At 39.2% G+C, this 22548-nt stretch overlaps 1 protein-coding gene across 2 annotated transcripts in view; it reads right to left on the bottom strand.

Moving 5' to 3' along the window:
* SERPINI1 (serpin family I member 1) overlaps positions 1–22548 on the bottom strand; it is a 68289-nt gene that overhangs the window by 20743 nt on the left and 24998 nt on the right. Inside the window, exons 1-5 of one of the 2 annotated variants that reach the window (XM_029214271.1) lie at positions 14894–14911; positions 6830–7097; positions 5170–5400; positions 2891–3085; positions 976–1180 (exon numbers count right to left, since the gene is read on the bottom strand). In XM_029214271.1, coding sequence (XP_029070104.1) covers positions 976–1180; positions 2891–3085; positions 5170–5400; positions 6830–7079 — 881 coding nt within the window. In that variant the 5' untranslated portion in view covers positions 7080–7097; positions 14894–14911. Of the gene's footprint in view, positions 1–975; positions 1181–2890; positions 3086–5169; positions 5401–6829; positions 7098–14893; positions 14912–22548 lie in introns of those variants that run through there. The other variant, XM_029214270.1, reaches the window with a different exon arrangement.

The raw sequence follows: 22548 nt of genomic DNA on the forward strand, positions 1-22548 counted from the left end.
CTGCTCCATCACGCGGTTCATGGAAGGCTTCCTAGAAGAACTAGTGCCAGACCTGTACCCTGAAGGCTAGGTAAATATCTGGCAAAGGTATGTGAGGATTGGCATTTTAGGCCAATGCAAAAACATACATAAAGGGCTTCCCTGGTGGCACAGTGGTTGAGAGTCCGCCTGCTGATGCAGGGGACACGGGTTCGTGCCCCGGTCCGGGAAGATCCCACATGCCGCGGAGCGGCTGGGCCCGTGAGCCATGGCCGTTGAGCCTGCGCGTCTGGAGCCTGTGCTCCGCAACGGTAGAGGCCACAACAGTGAGAGGCCCGCGTACCGCAAAAAAAAAAAAAAAAAACCAACAAAAAACCATACATAAAGACCCTGAGGCATAAAAGAGCCTATGGTGTCTGTGGCATAACTACAAGCACAGGGATAGTACCTACTACAAAAAGTTGAACGTGGTGAGTGGCCCGAGATAGGGTCGAGGAAGTGGATGGTAGTCAGAACATCAGGGCCCTGCACGGAGTATTTTAAGCTGCTTCCTGCTTATTTATGGTTGCATCTTGGCACCTAGCCCATGACTTGCTTGCACTTCTTCCAACAAAGTAGAAGATTATTTTTTCTCCAGCTATTATCAATTTAAATATGAATGAAATACAGAAGACTGTAGATGCAAATGATATTCAGAGACAATCTATTGAAAAATCTTCTAAAATGAAGCTAAGAATATTGATTCATATCTGAAACTAGGTCTTGATAAGTAGTATAGAATGGTCAATGAGTCAGCCTGTCTCTGAGCAGGACTGAATGAGTATGAAAGAATACTTTTTAAAAGATGGAGGAGGTGGAGGAAGAGAAAGAAGAGGAGGAAGACAAGAGCAACACAAGACAAAATTCAACAGCAGTGGCGAGAGTTTCTCTGCGTCAGAACCTTCATTGATACCTTCCCTCCATGCTATCAGAGGGAGTCACACAGGAACCTCTCACCTGGGGAGGTACACTTCCACCTTTTGCTTCTTCACAGAGTTTGCCCATTCTTCAATCAGCTGTGCTTTGACCAATGGCTCCAGAGTGGCCAGTGGAACTTCCTGTCTGGACAAGACCAGCATCATACTTATCTCATCCCCCTCATAGGGTATTTCCAGGACTTGGTAGATACCACCAGCTTCATTGGAGCCATCACTAAATTCCCCTAAAAAGAACAGAAAGGTGATAAAAGGCCCCTATCAAGGCTTAACTAAAATGTTTACATTTGTTATAACTTTCTTCCAAAATAGTGTGTAGAATATAAAAAATTCAGGCCTCTGAGAAGAAGAGGGTTTATTTTAAAGTAAGCCCTGAAATTCAAGTGAATCCTCAGCCCTACAGAATTTATTTTATTTTAGGATCCCCAGAATTGTTTCACATTTGTCATAGCATGTTCTCTAGACTTACTTTTTATTTTTAAATGAGATATCTCAAATGAATATATTTTAAGGATATCATTAAAAAAATGAAAAGTCATGATTAGAAAAATAAAGCCCTGGATCCAAGTTGGATGTAAATCACATTTACCAATACCCACCTGATTTCTAAGAAGGGAAGAACTGACTACATAATACCTGGTACTCTATCATTACCGCAGCTAAAAGTTTTGAGGCCAAGGTAGCACAGCCAAAGTGAAATCTACTTCATTCGGCAGTAGTTATCCAGAGCATTTGTGGTGATTAAAATCTCCAAATTAGATAATTAGGTAAATTAGGTAATTGGCTTTGTGTTCTATGAACTTAGCTAAGTTGACCAGGCTTTCACTAAAAAAGAAAAAAAAAAAAAAGGTCTTTAAAACAAATGGTCCTGCCACTACTTTAAAATTTCCCCCATTTTCAAAACAAACGTAATGCTTTTGTTCTGAATATTTTCATTTAACTGATCTAGGTCCTTTAGATGTCACATTAAACATTTTGGTTCTCAAATAAATAGGTATTTCCCTTTCTTATTTTGACTGTTAATTTGATTAACTGTGATTATAATATTTTAATTTTACTGTGTACCTTTGAATAGAATAAAATATTAGTTCTAACATATACTTAGCTTGCAATTACATTTCTGCTTATGACAATAAATAATTATAGTTCAGTATGGTATGGAGAAAGGATTAGCACCCTAAACTTCTGAAAAGGCCAATGAAATATCCCTGAAAACAATGCCAAGGATGCTGACTTGTATCACAAATTATAGACTCTCAGTAAGTGAAACTATGAATGAATAATTATGCCTGACCAAACACAAGTCTGAAAGCAAAATTTTAAAGGAATGCGTATAATTCAAAAAGTGGGGCTTCCCTGGTGGCACAGTGGTTGAGAGTCCGCCTGCCGATGCAGGGCACACGGGTTCGTGCCCCGGTCTGGGAAGATCCCACATGCCGCGGAGCGGCTAAGCCCGTGAGCCATGGCCGCTGAGCCTGCGGGTCCGGAGCCTGTGCTCCGCAACGGGAGAGGCCACAGCAGTGAGAGGCCCGCGTACCGCAAAAAAACAAACAAACAAACAAAAAAACCAAAAAAGTGATGAGGTGTCCAAATCAAGAGCTGGGTGGAACATATGGCTCACTGAAAACCACCCCAAAGCGAATGACTTTCTGGAGTGACTCAGAACATTCTGACACAGGTCAGATATTTTCACATGAATAAAGCCACTCTGTAGGTGTAATCAACTTTATAAATTAAGAAACATATTGGAAAACTATCAAAACATAGAATATTCACTCAGGATCTAATTAGAGGCCTGTGAAAATGGGGCCAAGAAAATTGAATTGTAGCCCAAACCAGATTGTTGAGAAATCTGAGTAACGAATATTTCATGTTTTTTTCTTAGAAATTTGTTGATATACTGCAAGAAGAGAGAAATAAAAGCCAAACTGTCTTACCATAATAAAATTCTCCTTGTTGATACATCATTGGAATTTGGACTTCACTTTCATCATCTTTAGTGAAGGAAAAAGTTCTGGTATTTTCAGGTCTAAATTGTGACTTCCAATTCCCTTTGAAATAAACAGCATTGATGAGGGCCAGATGAGTGACGGAGTCAAAATCCCTTGGGGATACCAAATCTTTCAACAGACCTATTCAGCAAAAAATGAATGGATGAAAATTCATATTAAATTTGAAGGTGAAAGGAAACCAAAAGATTATCAAACTACCATCTAAGAGAGTGCTTGAGATGAACTTTATATCATTATAAAATTTACAATAAAAATTAAAAGTATCTAACTTTCAAAGGAAAAAATGTTACACACACACACACACACACACACACACACACACACAAATATACTTACAGACTAAGGGCATCTAAAATACCCTTATACATCACCTAAAATAACACTAACTAGTAGCATCTTGACATTTGCACAAACTACAGAACCACATACAACAGAATCTCAGGCTTTACTACTTTCTAGTTGCAATCTTAACACAGATTAAGCATTCAACAGATATTTCTAAGTTTATTCTTGAACAATGTACATGATTAAAATGTCATCCAATTCAAACTTTTCCCGCATGTACATTGGATATCTATCAGATATAACAACTGCTTTTGATTAGGTGAAAACAGATGAGTAAAAGCCAACTTAACTAATGATACCTTAATTTTTATCACTTATAATGTTCCTTTCTAAATCCATTTTGAAAGACATTGGGACTTTATTAATGGCTGAAATTGTTTAAGAAGAGTTTGGAAATAAACAGCTTTCAGTAATCCAATCTAATGCAGCTGAATTATTATTCTTATTCTTTGAATGTTAAAAAATAACCATGTTTCTTTTATCTTACATTTTAATTTCATAGTTAGAAAAGATAGGACCAACATTCACTCTGTATTCTCTCATTTTATTAGTCATAGCACTTCTTTAGGTACTTAAGAAGGTGCCTCAGCATTTTGGGGAATATAGGACAAAGGGTATGGGATGATGGTCTTTTGTTGTTGTTCCAGCATAAAATGTATTAGATTAACATGATTTTCGGAGTTTTGACAGCATGAATTAATTAATTTAAGGAACAGCCATAGTAATCTACTTTCAATTTGGTCTCATTTTTTTATTCTAATTTCAATTATTTTGTTGGTAAAATCGGAAAATAAAATGGTAAAATATGAAACATTTGGAGAGCTTAAATACATTTTTTTTTTTTTTTTTTTTTGGCAGTACGCAGGCCTCTCACTGTTGCGGCCTCTCCCATTGCGGAGCACAGGCTCCAGACGCGCAGGCTCAGCGGCCATGGCTCACGGGCCCAGCCGCTCCGCGGCATGTGGGATCTTCCCGGACCGGGGCACGAACCCGTGTCCCCTGCATCGGCAGGTGGACTCTCAACTACTGCATCACCAGGGAAGCTCCCTTAAATACATTTTTAAAGTATAATTCAGAATTAAAATTTGAAACAAATGCATCCTTTTCTAATTCCTCTCCATTTGTTTAGGCTTAAAATGGGCTGCTCTTTTATTTAAAGGAATCCTGTACCAATTTTTTGATTAGCAATCAAGTTCTGTGGTTTAAAAGCCAACAAATATCTTTAAACTCTCTTACTCTATTTTAATCATATTGTTAAGAGAGCCAGCAACTGTGATTCTAACTAGTATCTAACTTATTAAATGGTCAGCCCAAGCAAAATTCCATACAGTAGTTAAGATTACCATTCAGATGAAACTCACCAACTGGAGAGCACAGATTTCATATTAATTTATCAGTACCAATATTCTATACATGCCAAAAGAATTAACTTTTTCTCAAATATTTATTCATAAACAATGCTTCTAAAATAGGCTGTAATCAGGGCTTCCCTGGTGGCGCAGTGCTTGGGAGTCCGCCTGCGGGTGCAGGGGACGTGGGTTCGTGCCCCGGTCCGGGAGGATCCCGCATGCCGCGGAGCGGCTGGGCCTGTGGGCCATGGCCACTGGGCCTGAGCGTCCGGAGCCTGTGCTCTGCGATGGGGGTGGCCGCAGCAGTGAGAGGCCCGCGTACCGCAAAAAAAAAATAATAATAATAAATAAAATAAAATAGGCTGTAATCTATACAAAATAATTAGTAGATACTCAACTAAATGCAATCTAACATTCAAAATGTAAAAGGCACAAGGGGACAAATAATTTCAAAAGTAAAAGGGAGTTAAAACTAAGCTATTAGAGAAAGAAAGGAACCAAATGACTTACTATTTGTATTATTCTCCACCCACTTATTGATATGGTTGGCCACAGCTACATTTTGACCGAAGTCCACATGACTGACTTCTGCGTTAAAGTACTTTTTTATCATTTGCAAAAACTCATCATTGATATGAAATCCATTTTGCACAAAGAGGGCATTGGCAATTTTCATCACATACTGACTCTCTTCAGCAGTCACCATGTGAGAAAGATGCTTCAAGAAAGAAAATTCTTCACCTGCAAAATGACAAAAGATAAGTTTATTAGTGGAACAAACACAGTGAAAGATCCTGGAGAGTGGAGGAGCACGAAAACACAGTAAGGGGGATTAATAGAACAGAGGCCCAAAGGAAAAGCACTGGCTTATTCTCCACACTGACATGGTAACTCCGGAGGTTCCAATATTTGTGCTGTTTCTAGATGTTCAAATTAACTTTTTGCAGTTTAGTATTACCAACTGATATTATTTTCATTTTAATTGACTTTCTTGGTAAAATCTATAAAGTAGAGATACTTGGATTGTTTTCTTTCAAAGGACTTAGGTTACTTTAATTAAATGAGTCTTATTTTATGATGATCAGAAACAATCTGTTTCTGTTATCAAGTTTAATTTTCTAGTTTAAAAATCAAAATATTCCTTTAAATTTTACTTTAAGTAGACTTTTTTTAACCTTACAACTAGAAAATCCAATTGAAATTGTTTTAGTTCTCAACTTTTTAATGAGTTAATTCACATGTATATTAGAAACATTAAAATAGAAATTATACATCATTGAAAAGTAATTACAAAATACATTTTGGTTAGAAATTTTCTCCAGTACAAAAATTTTTCATGATAATACAACATTCAAAAAAAAACTCTTGAGACTTCCCGGGTGATGCAGTGGCTAAGAATCCTCCTGCCAATGCAGGGGACACAGGTTCAAGCCCTGGTCCAGGAAGATCCCACATGCTGCGGAGCAACTAAGCCCGTGCACCACAACTACTGAGCCTGTGCTTTAGAGCCCACGAGCCACAACTACTGAGCCCATGCGCCACAGCTACTGCAGCCCACACGCCTAGAGCCTGTGCTCCGCAACAAGAGAAGCCACCACAATGAGAAGCCCGTGCACCACAACAAAGAGTAGCCCCCGCTCACCGCAACTAGAGAAAGCCTGAGTGCAGCAACAAAGACCCAACGCAGGCAAAAGTAAATAAATAAAATAAATAAATTTATTAAAAAAAATTCTTGGATGCCATTTAAATAATGAAGGTACTGTTGATTTTAAGTAAAAATTTCTGATATTCTTAGAGCATAATGGTTTTTTTATAGTACTCGTCACAGTTATAATTTCTCATTTATTTATGTGATAATTGATTAATATATGCCTCTCCCTCTAAACTGGAAACTCCAACAGAGCAAGAACCATGTTTGCTTTTGTTTATCATAGTGAGGTTTGTTTAAACAATAATAATAAAAGATATAATTTCCTTGGATTAACTCAGCCAGGGATACAGCTAGGAACTAAACTTTCTTGGGTTTCCTAATGGTTCTCTTATCCATATCACCTCAGTGAGACCTCTTTCTTACTCTTTGTAAATACTGCTGCCTCAGGCATAAGGCAACATAACCGAGTTGAATGTTAATGTCAAACCATCTTGAGAAATTAAATCTAAGCACACTTACCATTTTTCAGGCTATCATATCCCATTGAATGACGGATTTCTTTCAGGGTAGACCCTTGGGCACCAAGTTCCATCATTCCCATTGCAAGGGTGACACTCAGTGGAGAGAAGAGAATATTTTCATCTTCTCCAGTGGCTCGAAGATGGTTATACATATTCACTGACAACTCAGCAATGGTTTCATCAGTGAAAGTGGTCCCTAATGCCAAACTTTGCAGAACCAGCAAAGAGAAGAGTCCAAGGAAAGCCATGTTGGAATAGTTTCAAGCCTGGAGAACAATATTTTACATATTAATTATTAATTACCTCAGAGAAAGGGCGTGAGGTAAAAAAAAAATTTCATGGCAAAGTTGTAAGTAAACCAAAAGTTTTTAAACATATGGAATGTTAGTGTCTCTATAAACAAAAAAGCCCATTAAAGGATTTGTTGGAAGATCCTATTAAGTCAATTAATAGTCAAATGAGCGAATAACGCTGCTAAGTCCTGAGGATACTCCCAAGAACAAGATAGCCCTGGTCTCACCCTCATGGGGCTGAGTATATACAGATATATATTCAACAATGTTTGGTGACGCTAATTTATCAATTTGCATAGCTTCATCATGCATATTTCAGTCATGACTTTGAAACAATTCACTCTAGTGTACACTAAACTACACAGGTACAGGACAATTAAGATGAAAACCAAAAGGTATTCACAGGGTTTAAGAAGAATTAGTGAAGTCAGGCATTTGAAAATGCCCCTTTACCCATTTACTACAATTTATGAAATTAATGTACCATGCAACTGGGTTACCAACTAGTGGGGAGAGATCAAACACACATTTGCCAGGAGCCCCAGTTTATTCAGCCCAGGCTGCAGAACCCACAGGAAGTGGTAACTCAGAGAAAAAGCAGATTCGGCACATCCTTGTGTGGTTTTCCTTATTTATTTGTTCCCTAGCAGGCTGCTGCCCTCAGTGACCATCTCTGTGCAGGGAGACGCCTCCCTCTTACGACAATGTCCTTTCATTCTTAGACTTACATGACCATTTCAGCTTACACCAATACTCCAGTGATTTTATTTAAATGACTGTTTCTAAATATCAAGCTCATCTTGTACTTGAACCGTGTTGTCTCGGGAAGAGAAAGCAGTGTCAGTGCCCAGATATCTCAGAATAATATTCCTGCCTTTTGGCACACCAGCATTCCACACGCTCTGTCTCCCCACAAACAGTCTGACTGGCACACATTGGGGACAGGATTCCCTCTTTCCTCACATTCTCACACTTTGTCACTCTAGGCATCTGAAAGGTAAACTGCCGATTCAAACGGTTAAGCAGCTTCCTTGTTCTTGAACTTTAAAAAAAAAAAAAACCATCATTAAAACAACAGGTAAATGGGCATCATCAGAAAATCTACAAACAACAAATGCTGGAGAGGGTGTGGAGAAAAGGGAACCCTCTTGCACTGTTGGTGGGAATGTAAATTGATACAGCCACTATGGAGAACAGTACAGAGGTTCCTTAAAAAACTAAAAATAGAATTACCATATGACCCAGCAATCCCACTACTGGGCATATACCCAGAGAAAACCATAATTCAAGAAGATACATGCACCACAATGTCCACTGCAGCTCTATTTACAATAGCCAGGTCATGAAAGCAACCTAAGTGTCCATCGACAGACGAATGGATAAAGAAGATGTGGTACATATATACAATGGACTATTACTCAGCCATAAAAAGGAACGAAATTGAGTCATTTGTTGAGACGTGGATGGATCTAAAGACTGTCATACAGAGTGAAGCAAGTCAGAAAGAGAAAAACAAATATCATATATTAACACATATATGTGGAGCCTAGGAAATAGTACAGATGAACCGGTTTGCAAGGCAGAACTAGAGACACAGATGTAGAGAACAAACGTATGGACATCAAGGGGGGAAAGTGGCTGGGGTGGGGGTGGTGGTGGTGGGATGAATTGGGAGATTGGGATTGACATGTATACACTAATATGTATAAAATGGATAACTAATAAGAACCTGCTGTATAAAAATAAAATAAAATTCAAAAACAACCCAGGTAAAATGATATTGAGCAAACACATTTGGAAAATTGTATTTTGTTAGTATGAAGCATTAACAGTCTCCACTACTCAGTTAACAGAGTGCACACATGTTTAACCTAAGAGCAGTGTGTTTCCTACAGGTTTTTGAGTCAGAATGTCCCAATCAGCCCTGTAATATTTCTGATTCCAATTTCAGAAAACTTTGCCTGATCACTTTGCAAGTCCTTCACATTTTCGGGTTCAGTTTCAGGTATCAGTTTTTTGTCTGAGAAGTTCCAAGTCCCCCTGTATCCTGACCCCACTTTTGTATTAAGGTTTAAATAATTCTTGCTTGTTTAGGAAGGTAAAGCTCAGCCTATATGTAAATATAAACTCTCACAACCCACGCTGTGAGGAGGCTGAGAATAGCTACTGGCGGGAGATGAAGTATGTTGCTGCAGAACAGAGTCTGCAGTGCAGGCAGCATCGGGACAGAAGCCAGATGCCAGAGCACAGCTGTCCTGCTGGTCCGCTGGCTTAGGCCATTGATGGGAGGCTGCTGTGACATTCTCTCTTCCTCTGTCCTCTCCAGGGAAAGTGAAGTGGAAGATATGAGATTTCTCTCTCTCTCTAGTTTCAGATGGAAGAAATATAGCACGTGCTCTTCTAAGTTGAAAGAGAACTTAAAACATATCCGGTATTTAATACTTAAGATGTAATAGTGTTTAGGGGAACTCTGAAATCCAAGTCTGGTTCAAAAGCCCCTGCTCTTCATCATGACGCTATACTGCTATCTGATGTGCCATCTTCACTCTACCAAGCAAAGACCCATTGCTTTCATTTAACGTTATCTAGTACAAGACCGAGAAATTAAACTCACTGTATGATAGTAGTATCTGTCATTCAATAACACAACTATTGCAAAACCACTGCATTTAACATGAGGATTACACTTTAAGCTAATAAAAAGATTTCATTCATATAAAACAAAAACCTATTGCCAACCAATAAGTATCTCAGAAAGTAAGGCCAAGCCTATTGTGTTTGTAGGCATTTTTATTTATGTATGTACCATGAGATAATAATAATAGCTGGCATATGATGTATGACCTGTGACAAGTCATGTGCATTCTTTCAGTCTTGGCACCACTCATGAAATGAAGATACCAATCCCTACTCTGCACAATTATTAAAGAAATAAAGGAGATAGTGTGTGTGTCTGAAGCACTCATTTTAAGCTACAGGTTATACTAATAAAGGACATTATCATTAAAAAATATGTTTCCTAGGTTTGTATACTTGCTAATTCAAGCAAGAGACTATAGAGTCAAAATGAGTATTTTATGATTCCTGTTGGCCCATGGAATGTAGCACCATTACCCATTCACTCAGCCAAAACTGATAGAGGTATCATGAAGATACCAAAATTTATAAGGACAGGCTCTTGTCTTTAGGGCACTTACATCATTGTGCAGCAGGGCATGATCCGTTACAGTGGTTCTTATCTTTTTAAGAAAAGAGATGCTTTTAAGAATCAGGTGAAGGGTAAATCATCTCCTCAAGAAATACACACATGTGGAACAGAACATTACATTCACTGGCCAGGATTTTGCTGGCCTCGGGTTAGGAACCCCTGGTCTACAGCAGATGGTCCAATGCAGAAAGAAGAAGTGTTTGATGGACCCACAGTTCTGCAACATTGCCTTACTGGGGGAAAGAGATGTTAAAACCACTCATGTCTCTTCAAGCTTCTAGAGGATTCCTGGAAAGAACACCCGTATGTTTGTGAGACAGGACTCTTCCCAGGGTAGCAAGCAGCAGGACACTGAGTCATATTGGGAAACTCCTTAATAAAGATTTAAAGAACTCTGCTCTGGAAACACACATTTGCTCTATGGTTAAGTGATCTTTCCTTCTTTCAAAGGCAAGATTTACCATGTGCAAGCAAAATGACCTCTGCCAGTCTGATGCAGCCTTTTTGATCCCACCTACTCCACCCCTGGCCCTGGCCCCCTTCACCTCTGCCACCCCAGACTCCTCCTTATGAGTGTGTGTGGGGTTTTTTTTAATATTTATTTATTTATTTAATTTTGGCTGCGTTGGGTCTTCGTTGCTGCACGTAGGCTTTCTCTAGTTGCGGTGAGCGGGGGCTACTCTTCGTTGCGGTGCGCGGGCTTCTCATTGCAGTGGCTTTTCTCGTTGTGGAGCACGGGCTCTAGGCGTGCGGGCTTCAGTAGTTGTGGCATGCAGGCTCAGTATTTGTGGCTCACGGCCTCTAGAGCACAGGCTCAGTAGTTGTGGTGCACGGGCTTAGCTGCTCCGTGGCAGGTGGGATCTTCCCGGACCAGGGCTCGAACCCGTGTCCCCTGCACTGGCAGGCGGATTCTTAACCATTGCGCCACCAGGGAAGTCCATGAGTGTTTTTTCGTTTTGTTTTTTTCAGAGGACAGGGGAAGATTTCCTTTTCCCCTTCTAAGCACAGGCATCCTCCACGGACCTATGCCTGGCCCTCTCCTCTGTAATGATCTTCTTACTGCTGCTCCTGTGAACTTCTCTCAAAACAAAAAGGTGCTTCAACTATTATCCCTATTCATACTATTCCCAAATAAGTAAAATTCTAGCTCCGGCTTTATTTTTATCTTCATTTCCGACGTGCATTGCAAACTGTTCTTGCGATATTTAGTCTTTTACTCTTGCCAGCACTTTAAATTCAAGGTGGCTCAAATAAGAATCTTTGTCTTATCAATCACACCCACTCTTTTTTATTTCCTTAAAACATCAAAGCCTTTGACTCTTCCCCATCTCTTTTCCCCTTATGTTCAATGAACGTCAACCCTTATTCCATACCGCATCCCTGACGCTTCTCCTAGCCATCGTCCATGGCCATTGCCATGGTCATGGTGGCAGTTCTTCCTCTTAATGCATTCCCAAGGACTCCATCAATGACTCTCAGCCGTTCTCTGAAATCCAACATTTGCATATCCTCCAGATGAACTGTCTTGATGTGCTCTTATGAACAGATATTCTTATATTTACAAAACCTTAGGCTTGCCCTTATGCCTGGAGACTAAAGCCCCAAATCTTGAACATAACCCACTGCACTGTGTTCCAGCATTTCTTTCTACCCACTACTCTCCTTCCTGGATGCTGCAGTTCTAGCCAGAATCCGCTATGCAATACATAGCCCAGAATTTCTCTCTCCTGTTGCCGGCTTGTGGAGTTTTCTTGCTGGAACTGCTTCAACCTGGTTCCATATGTTCAAATCCTAACCACTCCTCAAGGTTCTGCTCCACTTCCTTTTCTTTTATGAATACCCTCCTAGGTCTTCAGTTAAAACAACTATTTCCCCCTTTTTTGAAATCTTGGCATATTTTATCTCTCTACCTCTCCAATAGCATGTACTACTGTTGCCTTCTATTACAGATAATTCCGTACATGTGTCATCTCGTCTCCTAAGCTTTTTGAAGGCACAAATGGAAGTGCATCCATCTTTTTTTAAAAAAATTAATTTATTTAATTTATTTATTTTTGGCTGCATTGGGTCTTTGTTGCTGTGCACGGGCTTTCTCTAGTTGTGGTGAGTGGGGGCTACTCTTCGTTGTGGTGCACAGGCTTCTCATTGCGGTGGCTTCTCTTGTTTCGGAGCACGGGCTCTAGGAGTGTGGGCTCAGTAGTTGTGGCACGTGGGCTCAGTAGTTGTGGCTCATGGGCTCTAGAGCACAGGCTCAGTAGTTGTGGTGCACGGGCTTAGTTGCTCCACTGCATGTGGGATCTTCCCGGACCAGGGCTCAAACCCGTGTCCCCTGCATTGGCAGGCAGATTCTTAACCACTGTGCCACCAGGGAAGCCCCTGCATTCATCTTTTATATCTTCGGATATGTAATGCATTACACATAGTAGGTGCCCAATAAATATTTGTTGAATGAATACAGCATGAGATATAAAGGCCCACACAGCTGCATTAGAAGGAACAGCAAGAGGGGCTGCTGCTTCTAAATTCTCCAGGCTAATTTGAGCCCACAGGTAGTAGCTCATTTCCATTTTTTATTCCCTTGATAAAGTGTTTCCTTATTGAGTATGAGACTGTCTTTCCAGCCTGACAAAGTGGCACCGTCACCAATGTCGGCATAATGCAATGGCTGGACATGGGATGCATTAACAAACAATTATACCACCTTGAAAAACTGCAAAAGGTGATACCCAAATGTTACTGTATTAACATTCATCTACAAAATGCCAGGGCCCCACCATTAATCATAATAATCAACGCATTCTAAAATACGTTACTCTCACATGGAGCATTACTTTGTAGATCCATTACTTTCAAGTTACTGAATAAAATGCCTTTACATAAAAGCAAGTGGCTGCAGTACCAGACTAGTAGGAGACTGTGCTGTTGTGCTAGAAAAGGCAAAGGCAGCTGAGCTGTGAATAAACCACATTCATTCTTGCAATTCTTCTCCCATTGCCAGTAGTAAGGTAGGTTATGGGCACGTGTATGTGAGTATCCTGCTTCAGAAAACACTTCTTTGAAACAGGTCGGAGAACTAAATCTTCTGGTAATCGAGGTATGAGGAATCACAGAACTAAAGCTAGAACGATAAAAAAATATAGTTTTTTTTAACTTCCTTAGTAGTTAGTCTTATTTATAGAGAGGCTGATTATTCATATATGAAACATTTCTTTTTAGATAACCCAATTATTTGAAATTTTAAAAAAACGGTTTCATAATTTTGAGTTGAGAAGACAAGGGAGGTGCTCTTTAGAAGGTGAGACGAAAAGCTGAAGAAGGTCCTTTCTTCAGCAAGCAACAGGCATGGGAAATAACTAAGGAGAAATGCCTAATGCAAAGAACACTGTCTTAAAGCCCTCTGGCCTATTAATTCTCAGATTTTTGCATGTAAAGGACTAGTAATGTTTTAACTGAGGGAACCTGATATAGGGTTGCTAAATTTTTATTTTACCAAGTAAATATATTGGGATGGGGGCAAAAAAAATTAACAAGAATAATGACTCTTACAATCACATGAAAGAATGAACACATCAATCACATGAAAGATTGAACACATCAATCACATTAAAGAGTGAACGTTTCAACATGAAAATAAGACAGTCATTTAAAGTGGATATATTTGAATTCATGAAGGTTTTGTTTGTTTGCTTGTTTGTTTTTTCCCTCATGGGTAGGCACTGAGTGTTTGGAAATCACTACTCTAATTTTGGTTAGCAGTAGCTCACTTGATGAAATTTGAAACAAGTTGAAGTTTCCAGGTCTGTGTTTCCTGATTTATTAAGAGAAAGTGTTAACCTAGATCAGCAGCAATGAAGCTGGGAGATTTTTCAAAGAACTTGTCACATACAAAAAAAAAGAAATCATTACCTTGTGAAACAATATGTATTTAAGCAACCTATAATTTAGCAAATTTCCTCAACTGTAACATGCATGGTGTTCATCCCCACCCCCAATTTTACCTTTTCTGAAATTGGAGTAAGTCTTATAATCAATGTCCAGCTGGCCCTCAGACAGAGAGGCAAATTGTGTGACTGTTCCCATTGCCTGTATAAGTGTCATAGCCTGGAAAAGTGTGAACTTTAGGCTATTTGTCTATCCTTATTCTCTCAGCTGACTTATTTCCACTGATGCTGGCTCCCATAATTAAGTTTTTTGCTTCAACTTGGATCTAGAATTATCAGGACCATACTATGATGGCAGTACTTAAAGGAAAGAGGACCACATACAGGGATGAGAACAGAAAGGAGAATGTAACCTACTGTAAGTGATGCAAGCATGCATCACTAGAGAAATGAACCAACTGATTTTTCTTGTAAAACAAAAACCAAATTTTTTTCTAAAGCACCCAAGAACAGAAGACATGTGCAAGAGTTAATCTGCACTAGCAGATAAATCTTTTGCCCTTGGGATATATACAAAGAACTGTCTGTTGGATCCCAAGCAGTACAATTAAAGGCAGAAGAACTTGCCAGATTTCTCAGGATAAATCATAGTGTTTTCAAAGCAAGAAAAGGTGAATTACCTATGCATGCTTTGTGAAGGACTATTGTTCAGGTGCTAAGCTGTCAAAAGCTTGCTGTTGGGCTTCCCTGGTGGCGCAGTGGTTGAGAGTCCGCCTGCCGATGCAGGGGACACGGGTTCGTGCCCCGGTCCGGGAAGATCCCACATGCCGCGGAGCGGCTAAGTCCGTGAGCCATGGCCGCTGAGCCTGCGCGTCCGGAGCCTGTGCTCCGCAACTGGAGAGGCCACAACAGTGAGAGGCCCGCGTACCGAAAAAAAAACAAAAAAAAACAACAAAAAAAAAGCTTGCTGTTAACTTTCAAAATTAGCTGTATAAGTACATGGGGGTGGATTAATCAAAGAATCAAGTGGAAGTGTGGAGAACACATCACTATTCTTTGAAATGCCTTAAGAGTACATTTTCAATCACAACAGCACTAAAAAATTTTGATCAGAAAATACATTATGAAAAGTATAATGTCATATGCATGATAAATGATGGCCCAATGTAATTCAGAAGAACGATAAGAAGACTTAGCTTTAAACTCTGATTATTAAGGGAATAATATGCTATGGTATGAATAAATATATTCCATTGTGCTATTTTTAAAAAGAAGTGTACATTTTTTTCCTTTTAAAATGTTCTTTGTCCTAAAAAAGGTGTTATGAAATTGAGATGTGTCTTAAAGCCAAGAGGTCAGAAACAAGGAAATAAGAGAAACAAAGAGGTTTAATTCTGTAATTGTAACATCTATGAAATTCTGATGTAAATGAATTAATCTTCTCGTCTTTTTCTTTCTTTTGCTTCTCCCTTCAGCTATTCAGCCCACTGTGACCCTTTTCAGTAGTCTCTTAGAGTTTTCAATAAGATACATCTTTAGGTTCTTTTTCCTGTTCTATTGAATCAAGCAAAAAAGAAAGCTAATCGAGTATCTCTCAAACAAGGAGAAAATGTCCAGGTAAGTCAAAGAAGCAGAACTAGGGAGAGAGTAACCTATAAAGATTTCTACCCTAAAACAATTATAAAAGGCTCGGAAATGGACCAAGATGATTACTGGGCGTCTTCAAGGAAAAACTATACATTACCTAGAAATACCCTTCCAAGTTGTCTGACTACGGGTTTGGGCCCTTCATAGTCTTTGAACAATTTTACAATTCTCTAAATTGCAGAGAATTGATAGTGATGCAAATGTCTACAAAAATGCACAGTGTACATGGATGGTGGGATGCAACTGATCATTGTCCTGTGGATATTGACCAGTTTTGCACCTCTTAAGCAAACATATTTCAGTATTCCTGACAGACTTACGTATTCATCTGCTTTCTGGAGTCTCTCGTGAATCGTTTGTAACATCTTACTGGATCTCTCACTAATTAATGAGCTAAATAAAATCTTTGACATCTGTTCATTTTATATTTGTATTAAAATCAAGACTATAACCTTTTAAAAAATAATTTTCCTTTAATTTTTTAAATCAAAGTTAGAAAATGTTCTTTTAAAAAAGGTTTAGGGCTTCCCTGGTGGCGCAGTGGTTGAGAGTCCGCCTGCCGATGCAGGGGACACGGGTTCGTGCCCCGGTCCGGGAAGATCCCACATGCCACGGAGAGGCTGGGCCCGTGAGCCATGGTCGCTGAGCCTGCGCGTCCCGAGCCTGTGCTCCGCAACGGGAGAGGCCACAACGGTGAGAGGCCCACGTACCGCAAAAAAAAAAAAGTTTATTTTCATGGGATACCTCAATAATCAGAATAGGAAAGAACTGCAATATTAGCCTTTTCTTAATCACTAAATATTCCTTAATTATTGGTTGAATTAGTATTGTACCAGTGGTATCCCAAAGTGATTTGGTAGAATTCTGTGGCTTGGAATTACTGATCATGTAGCAGCCAGTGCTGAGCTGGCTCTGCTATAGGTTTAAAGTTCTTGAGTATTTTGCATGCATCCAAGAGGTAGATTAGGGCTGGAAGAGTCTATGGCAGGCTGCTCATTTAGGGACTAACTAGTCCTAGAAATGTGGAGAAATAATCAAAGGAAGCTATGGTGCCAAAACTTCCCAGAATTTATAAAGTGCTTTGGTATATATTAATATAATTAATATATAGTCCTCAGGCTAATTGGAATGAAGATGAACAGTAACTGAGAAGCTTGCCTTTCTTTGGAAGTACCAAAGGCTTCCAAGGAGTTTTTGAGTTTTCCCAATAACCTCCCTGGGCCACATCATCTATCTCGTAGGAGATAGGGGCTATAAACCTTCAAGAATATTTCACAACAAAAATAGCCTCTTGAGAAATTGTTTTGACTCAATAAATACATGCTGGATAAATAAATCTCTGGCCAAAAGTTTTCCTACCTTAGGCCATAAGAAATTCTAAAATTAAAATCCAAAATACTTGATTACTCTGTATCCTTCGGAAAGTTAGAAAAATGTGGTCCAACAGAACTCTCTGCGATGATAAAAATATTACGTATGTGTTCTTGTCCATAAGGTAGTCATTTGACACTAGTAACTATTGGGTTTTGTAATGTGACTAATGCAACTGAGGAACAAGAATTTTACTTTTATTGAATTTTAATTAATTTAAACAGCCACATCTGGCTAGTGGTTACCATATTTGAAAGTACAGAGCTAGAAGTAGGCTAAACAGATTTAGTCTTCAGTAACATCGATTCCTGACCATAGTACAAGTGTCTGAATCAAAAACAGAAAATTAGTAGCGTGAGCCTCACAAAACGCGTCTCTTTTTAAAAACATACTCTCTTTCTTTGAGAGATCTCAACTGATAAGGAGGCTCCTTTTGGAATTCCAAAGGCATTTGGTTACTGCTTGTGACTACTGAGGAAAACAAAGTCAATGCCAGCAAGAACCAGTGAGCTGGCAGGTCCTTGGCCCTCCTGGAACTATGATTTGGGCTCTCCATTAAATGGTAATGAATGATTCTGCTTGGCACAACTGGGGGAGACTTCATACTGGCCAGTGAGAGACTTCCTTTGGAATGTGCTGTTGGGAAAGCTAAACAAGTGACACACAAGCCCTTAGGCAAAATTCAGTGAACAGTTTCAGACAGGTTAAAAAGTCATCATCTATCAAGGTCATGCATGGCCCAAGGCCATTTTGGAACTAAGCCATACATTAATGGTCTTAGCTTACCCATTAATGTTTTAAGAAATCCCTCCGCTTGCTCTCTCCCCTGGCCTGAAGGTTTAGCTGTTTACAAGATTGTACGTTTCTGCTGGAAACACCTTGTCCAGCCCCTCATTTTATACATGAGGAAGGGAAGTCATTTATACGGAACATCTTCTTGTACACAAAGGATATTTAATGAGCTACTATGGATGTTTAAAAAAAAGCCCAAAACTTCAAATGTGAATACAGAATTTTATTCACTCATACAATAAATATTTATCCTTGACAACTAGTTACTAGGGATGTAGAGGAGAACAGGGTGACACAAGAGACACCTTTGGGGTATTTTCCTTCACGTGTTAGGTCTACATTGTTCAAAGAGATATTCAGCTTTTTATTCAGAGCTTCAAAAATATTCGATTTTCTAATTTTTCAATATTAAAATGTTGCTTGTGTAATGAAGTTTTTAAAAGTTGGATGTGTCCCTAAAAATCTCAAAATACCCAGATGTAAGGTTGCTTCTCAATTATTTTGCCAGTGGAGGGAGTAGTAGCCTGACTCATCTTGCAGTCATTCACTAACACTTGAGTACACCCTGAAAGGCTGAGAAATGAGGTAAAAAATCCAGAGAAGTTACTTGGTGCACCAACCTAAAGAAAAAATTCTCACAGAAAGACTTTCAGAGCACTCAAAGCCAGTTTTAAACTTGTCTTGATAATTACAGTCAGAAGTGTAAATACACAACCGTAATGTGATGATATCCTAATAGAGGACAGTAGTGGTTAGGGCTCCTGGCCAGACACACCAAAGTATCCCAGATACTAGGTATTTATATTTGTATTTTTATTAAATTATATTTGGGTTATAATTACAGTGTTTCTGTTTCTCCTTCTTCCCTCCCTCCCTCCCTTCCTTCCTCCCTGCCTCCCTCCCTCCCTCTCTCTCTTTCTTTTTCCTTCTTTCTTTCCTTTTCAGATTCTCTGTCTCTCCCCACTATAGTGCTGCCCTCACGGCTGTTGTTATTTTGCTCCTTTAGCTTTACCCTCTTGCCTTGTTTTATAAGATTGTGTGTGAGGGTTTGGGGACATCTAAACTCTCCTGAGGCGAAATGCATAGGTTCACTTTGCCTCAGTGTCTGTTAAGGCCACACAAATACACTTCCTTATCTTGGCTAATAACTATAACATTACCAAGATCTGCTTGCTCTTTTAGTAAGACAGTTTAGGCTCATGGGATTCTGACACCAAGGTGAATAATGAAGGATATTAGTATTATATCGAATCCTGTGAAATTGCCATTTTTGTAAGTCAAAGTGGTCAGATATCAGCAACTTCATATGCTTCAACCTACTCCTTACTGAGCATCTATTGTGTGCCAGGCTAAAGATTAGAACATTCATAGGCTGCTTTGTTAATATTTCATACAGTTGCTTCACTGTTTTGAGAGGTCACAATATCTCATATTTTGAAAACGCATCCTATTTAAGAAATCTGGAAAAAAATATTATGATTTTGCCTTGGAATTCTTTTCTCTTCACCTTGTGCTAGAAACGCTAGAAACTGACAGAAGGAACTCTCCAACTGATACAAAACACCAACCTAAATTAAGTGTCTCTTTCTCTAAAAGAAAAAATACAAAATCCTCATGGCTCATACTTTCTGTACCCTGTGGAAATTAAGTTACATACATTCCTTTTTAAATGGTCTCTTGCTGGACTACAGACTGTGGGAAAAGTGAAAGCAAGAAAGAACATGTCAAAAAATAATTTCACTACTTTGTTTTTTAAACTCTTATAAACTTAAAGTACAAAATTTTCCTGATATTGACTAACGTATTAATGCTTTTTGAAAATATCCACCTGTTAACTCTATTTATAAACCTGCCACGCTGTAATAGGGGATTTCTAACAGTACTTTGGTTTCCTCTTCCTGTTCATCACTGTGAATGACTGAAAAAGCAACTTGTAGTTTTTATTGCTGAGTGTGGGCAAACAAGTAGAACATAAGTATGTAGATATAAAGGGCTCTATGAAAGTATTCTGGTACACTTCCCTGTGATTTTCAGAAAAATATTTACACTATAGTAACAGCTTTAGGAAGCGTGTAGAAAGATGAATCAAGGAAATCAGCCAATGTAAATGTCGTATAGACAAAAAAATAAATAAAAATAAAAGGAGCTAGTGTACTTCTCCACAAGGCAGAGTTAAACTACTCCAAATGGTAATCAACCTCTCTTCTTTTCAGAGCTCTGTAGAGATATAGGCTTAATTTGTTTCTTCTGAATGTCTTCCAAGTTTAATAGTCCTCACTGATAGGATATGGTCCCCATCAAGCTCCTTGCATAGCACCTTAAGGCTTTTCCCATTACTGGACAGGTAGGATGGGAAGGATTTCTCACGGGTCTTATATCGTGAGCACCAGCGCTTACTGCCCTGACCTGTTAGGGCGCAGCTCTCTTCCTCTGAGTTAACTACTGAAGGATCCAGAAGAGGCTGGTGAAACGCAGGCAAGGATACTGGCTTTTCGCTTTGTTAACTTGTGGGCTGCCTCTTACATGTCTTAAGCATTGTCGAAAGTTAAAGCTAGTTGTGTCAGAGAAATTTCAGAGTATATTTTTATGACTCCAAGATATGTGTCAGAGTCTATCTTGCAGATGAGACTTAGTCTGTAAGTAAATTGGAATAAAATGAAATCGCTCTCTCAACTTAGTTTTTTAAAAAAATTCACATCATTGGCCTTGCAAAGAATGACTGAATGATGGGCATCCTGAGCCTCGTAGGTTTTACACTGCAACAGAGCTTTAGAACTATAATTTTAAATATACAGTTTTACAGTCCCAGTGAGAAAAACAATGAGAGGCAAAGCTCAACTTGAGACAAGTGCATGGGAGGCCACCCAAATAGAATGGGATATGTTGCCTGATTTCTCACTTCTAGGATTGCTTGAGAGTCTACATATGACTGGTTGGGAGCTTGAAGACTAGGTTCAAGCTAATAAACTTCAAGACTATGATAGGAATATTTAAGTTTCAAAGTGAAAAGGAAAATTATTCCCATAAAATATATCCTTGACCTCAATTTTCTCCCCAGGGACCAATTAATTCATGGAATTCTAGAGCTGAAATAATAACATAATGGATCAGCCATCTGGACGTAATACAAATTATTGCTAATCCTCATAACAAGCTGGAAGGTAGGTGAAGGTAACCCCGTTTTGCAGATTAAGAAACTGAAACCTAGTAAGTTTAAGATATTTTTACCATGTTCATAAGTTTACTAAGGAATAGAAAAGGGATCTGAACTTTCGCCTGAAGGCTTCAAATTCCTTGCTAATTTTACTGTGCCATGCTGTCCGTGTTGGGCGGGAATTCCCTCTACAAGACTGACTCTGCTTGAATTCTGTGTGCCAAATAATGCTACAACCGGCTTTAAACATAACGTTTGTTAATTGGGACCTTAACCTATCATATAATACATTACAATACTTAAATTTTTTAAGCCAAAAAAATTAAATAGGTAAAACATTCACAGAGTACAAACTCAAAAGGTATGAAGAGACATAGAGTGAAGATTCTCTTTCCCACACTCTCTGGTCCCTTAGTCAGCCAACTTCTCCTGGTGGAACCAACCTATGTTATCTTCCAGAAATATCTTATGTATATTCAGTATATGTATTTCCCATTTTCTTACGGAACATAATATACACACGCTGGTTTGCAACTTCATTTTTTCATTTAGCAACATATCTTGGAAAATATTTCCCATCATTACATAAAGAACTTCCTAATTTTTTCTTTTACCAACTTCAAAGCATTTCACTGCATGGGCATGTTATAATTTACTTAATTAGTCTCCTACCAATGGGAATTTAGATTATTGCAGTCTTTTGCTATTACAAATAATGAGGCAATGAGTAATTTCAGAAATACATCATTTCACAGGTGTGCAATTATCTCTGCAGGATAAATTCCTAGAAGTTAAGTTGCTAGGTCACAAGACACATGTACTCGTAATTTTGATCAATGTTGCCAGACTGCTCTTCTTAGAGGTTATATCATTAAAAATCCTAGAAATATGCTCATAAAGAAACAAGGAAGGTATACACTAAAGAAAAACTGAAACGTCGCTGAGAAATAGACGAAAAAAGAATAGAACACTTAATCTCCTACGGGGTATTCTTCCTAAAATAAGGACTGATGAACATGTTAAACAACACCGTGGGGGTGTAATTGACAAGATCCTGATGGCGGGAAACTCCATAGGACAACTGATTCAGTTTCAACAAATAAAATGTAGAAATAAAGGGCAGTGGGAGGCAGGGAGGCAGATGGGTTTAAAAAGATTTAGACAACTGTGGCTTCCCTGGTGGCGCAGTGGTTGAGAGTCCACCTGCCGATGCAGGGAACACGGGTTCATGCCCCGGTCCGGGAAGATCCCACATGCCGCGGAGCGGCTGGGCCCGTGAGCCATGGCCGCTGAGCCTGCGCGTCCGGAGCCTGTGCTCCGCAATGGGAGAGGCCACAACAGTGAGAGGCCCGCGTACCGCAAAAAAAAAAA

The sequence above is a fragment of the Monodon monoceros genome, unplaced genomic scaffold (assembly GCF_005190385.1).
Source record: "Monodon monoceros isolate NGI ecotype Baffin Bay Population unplaced genomic scaffold, NGI_Narwhal_1 Super_Scaffold_11, whole genome shotgun sequence".
Classification (NCBI taxonomy): Eukaryota; Metazoa; Chordata; class Mammalia; order Artiodactyla; family Monodontidae; genus Monodon; species Monodon monoceros.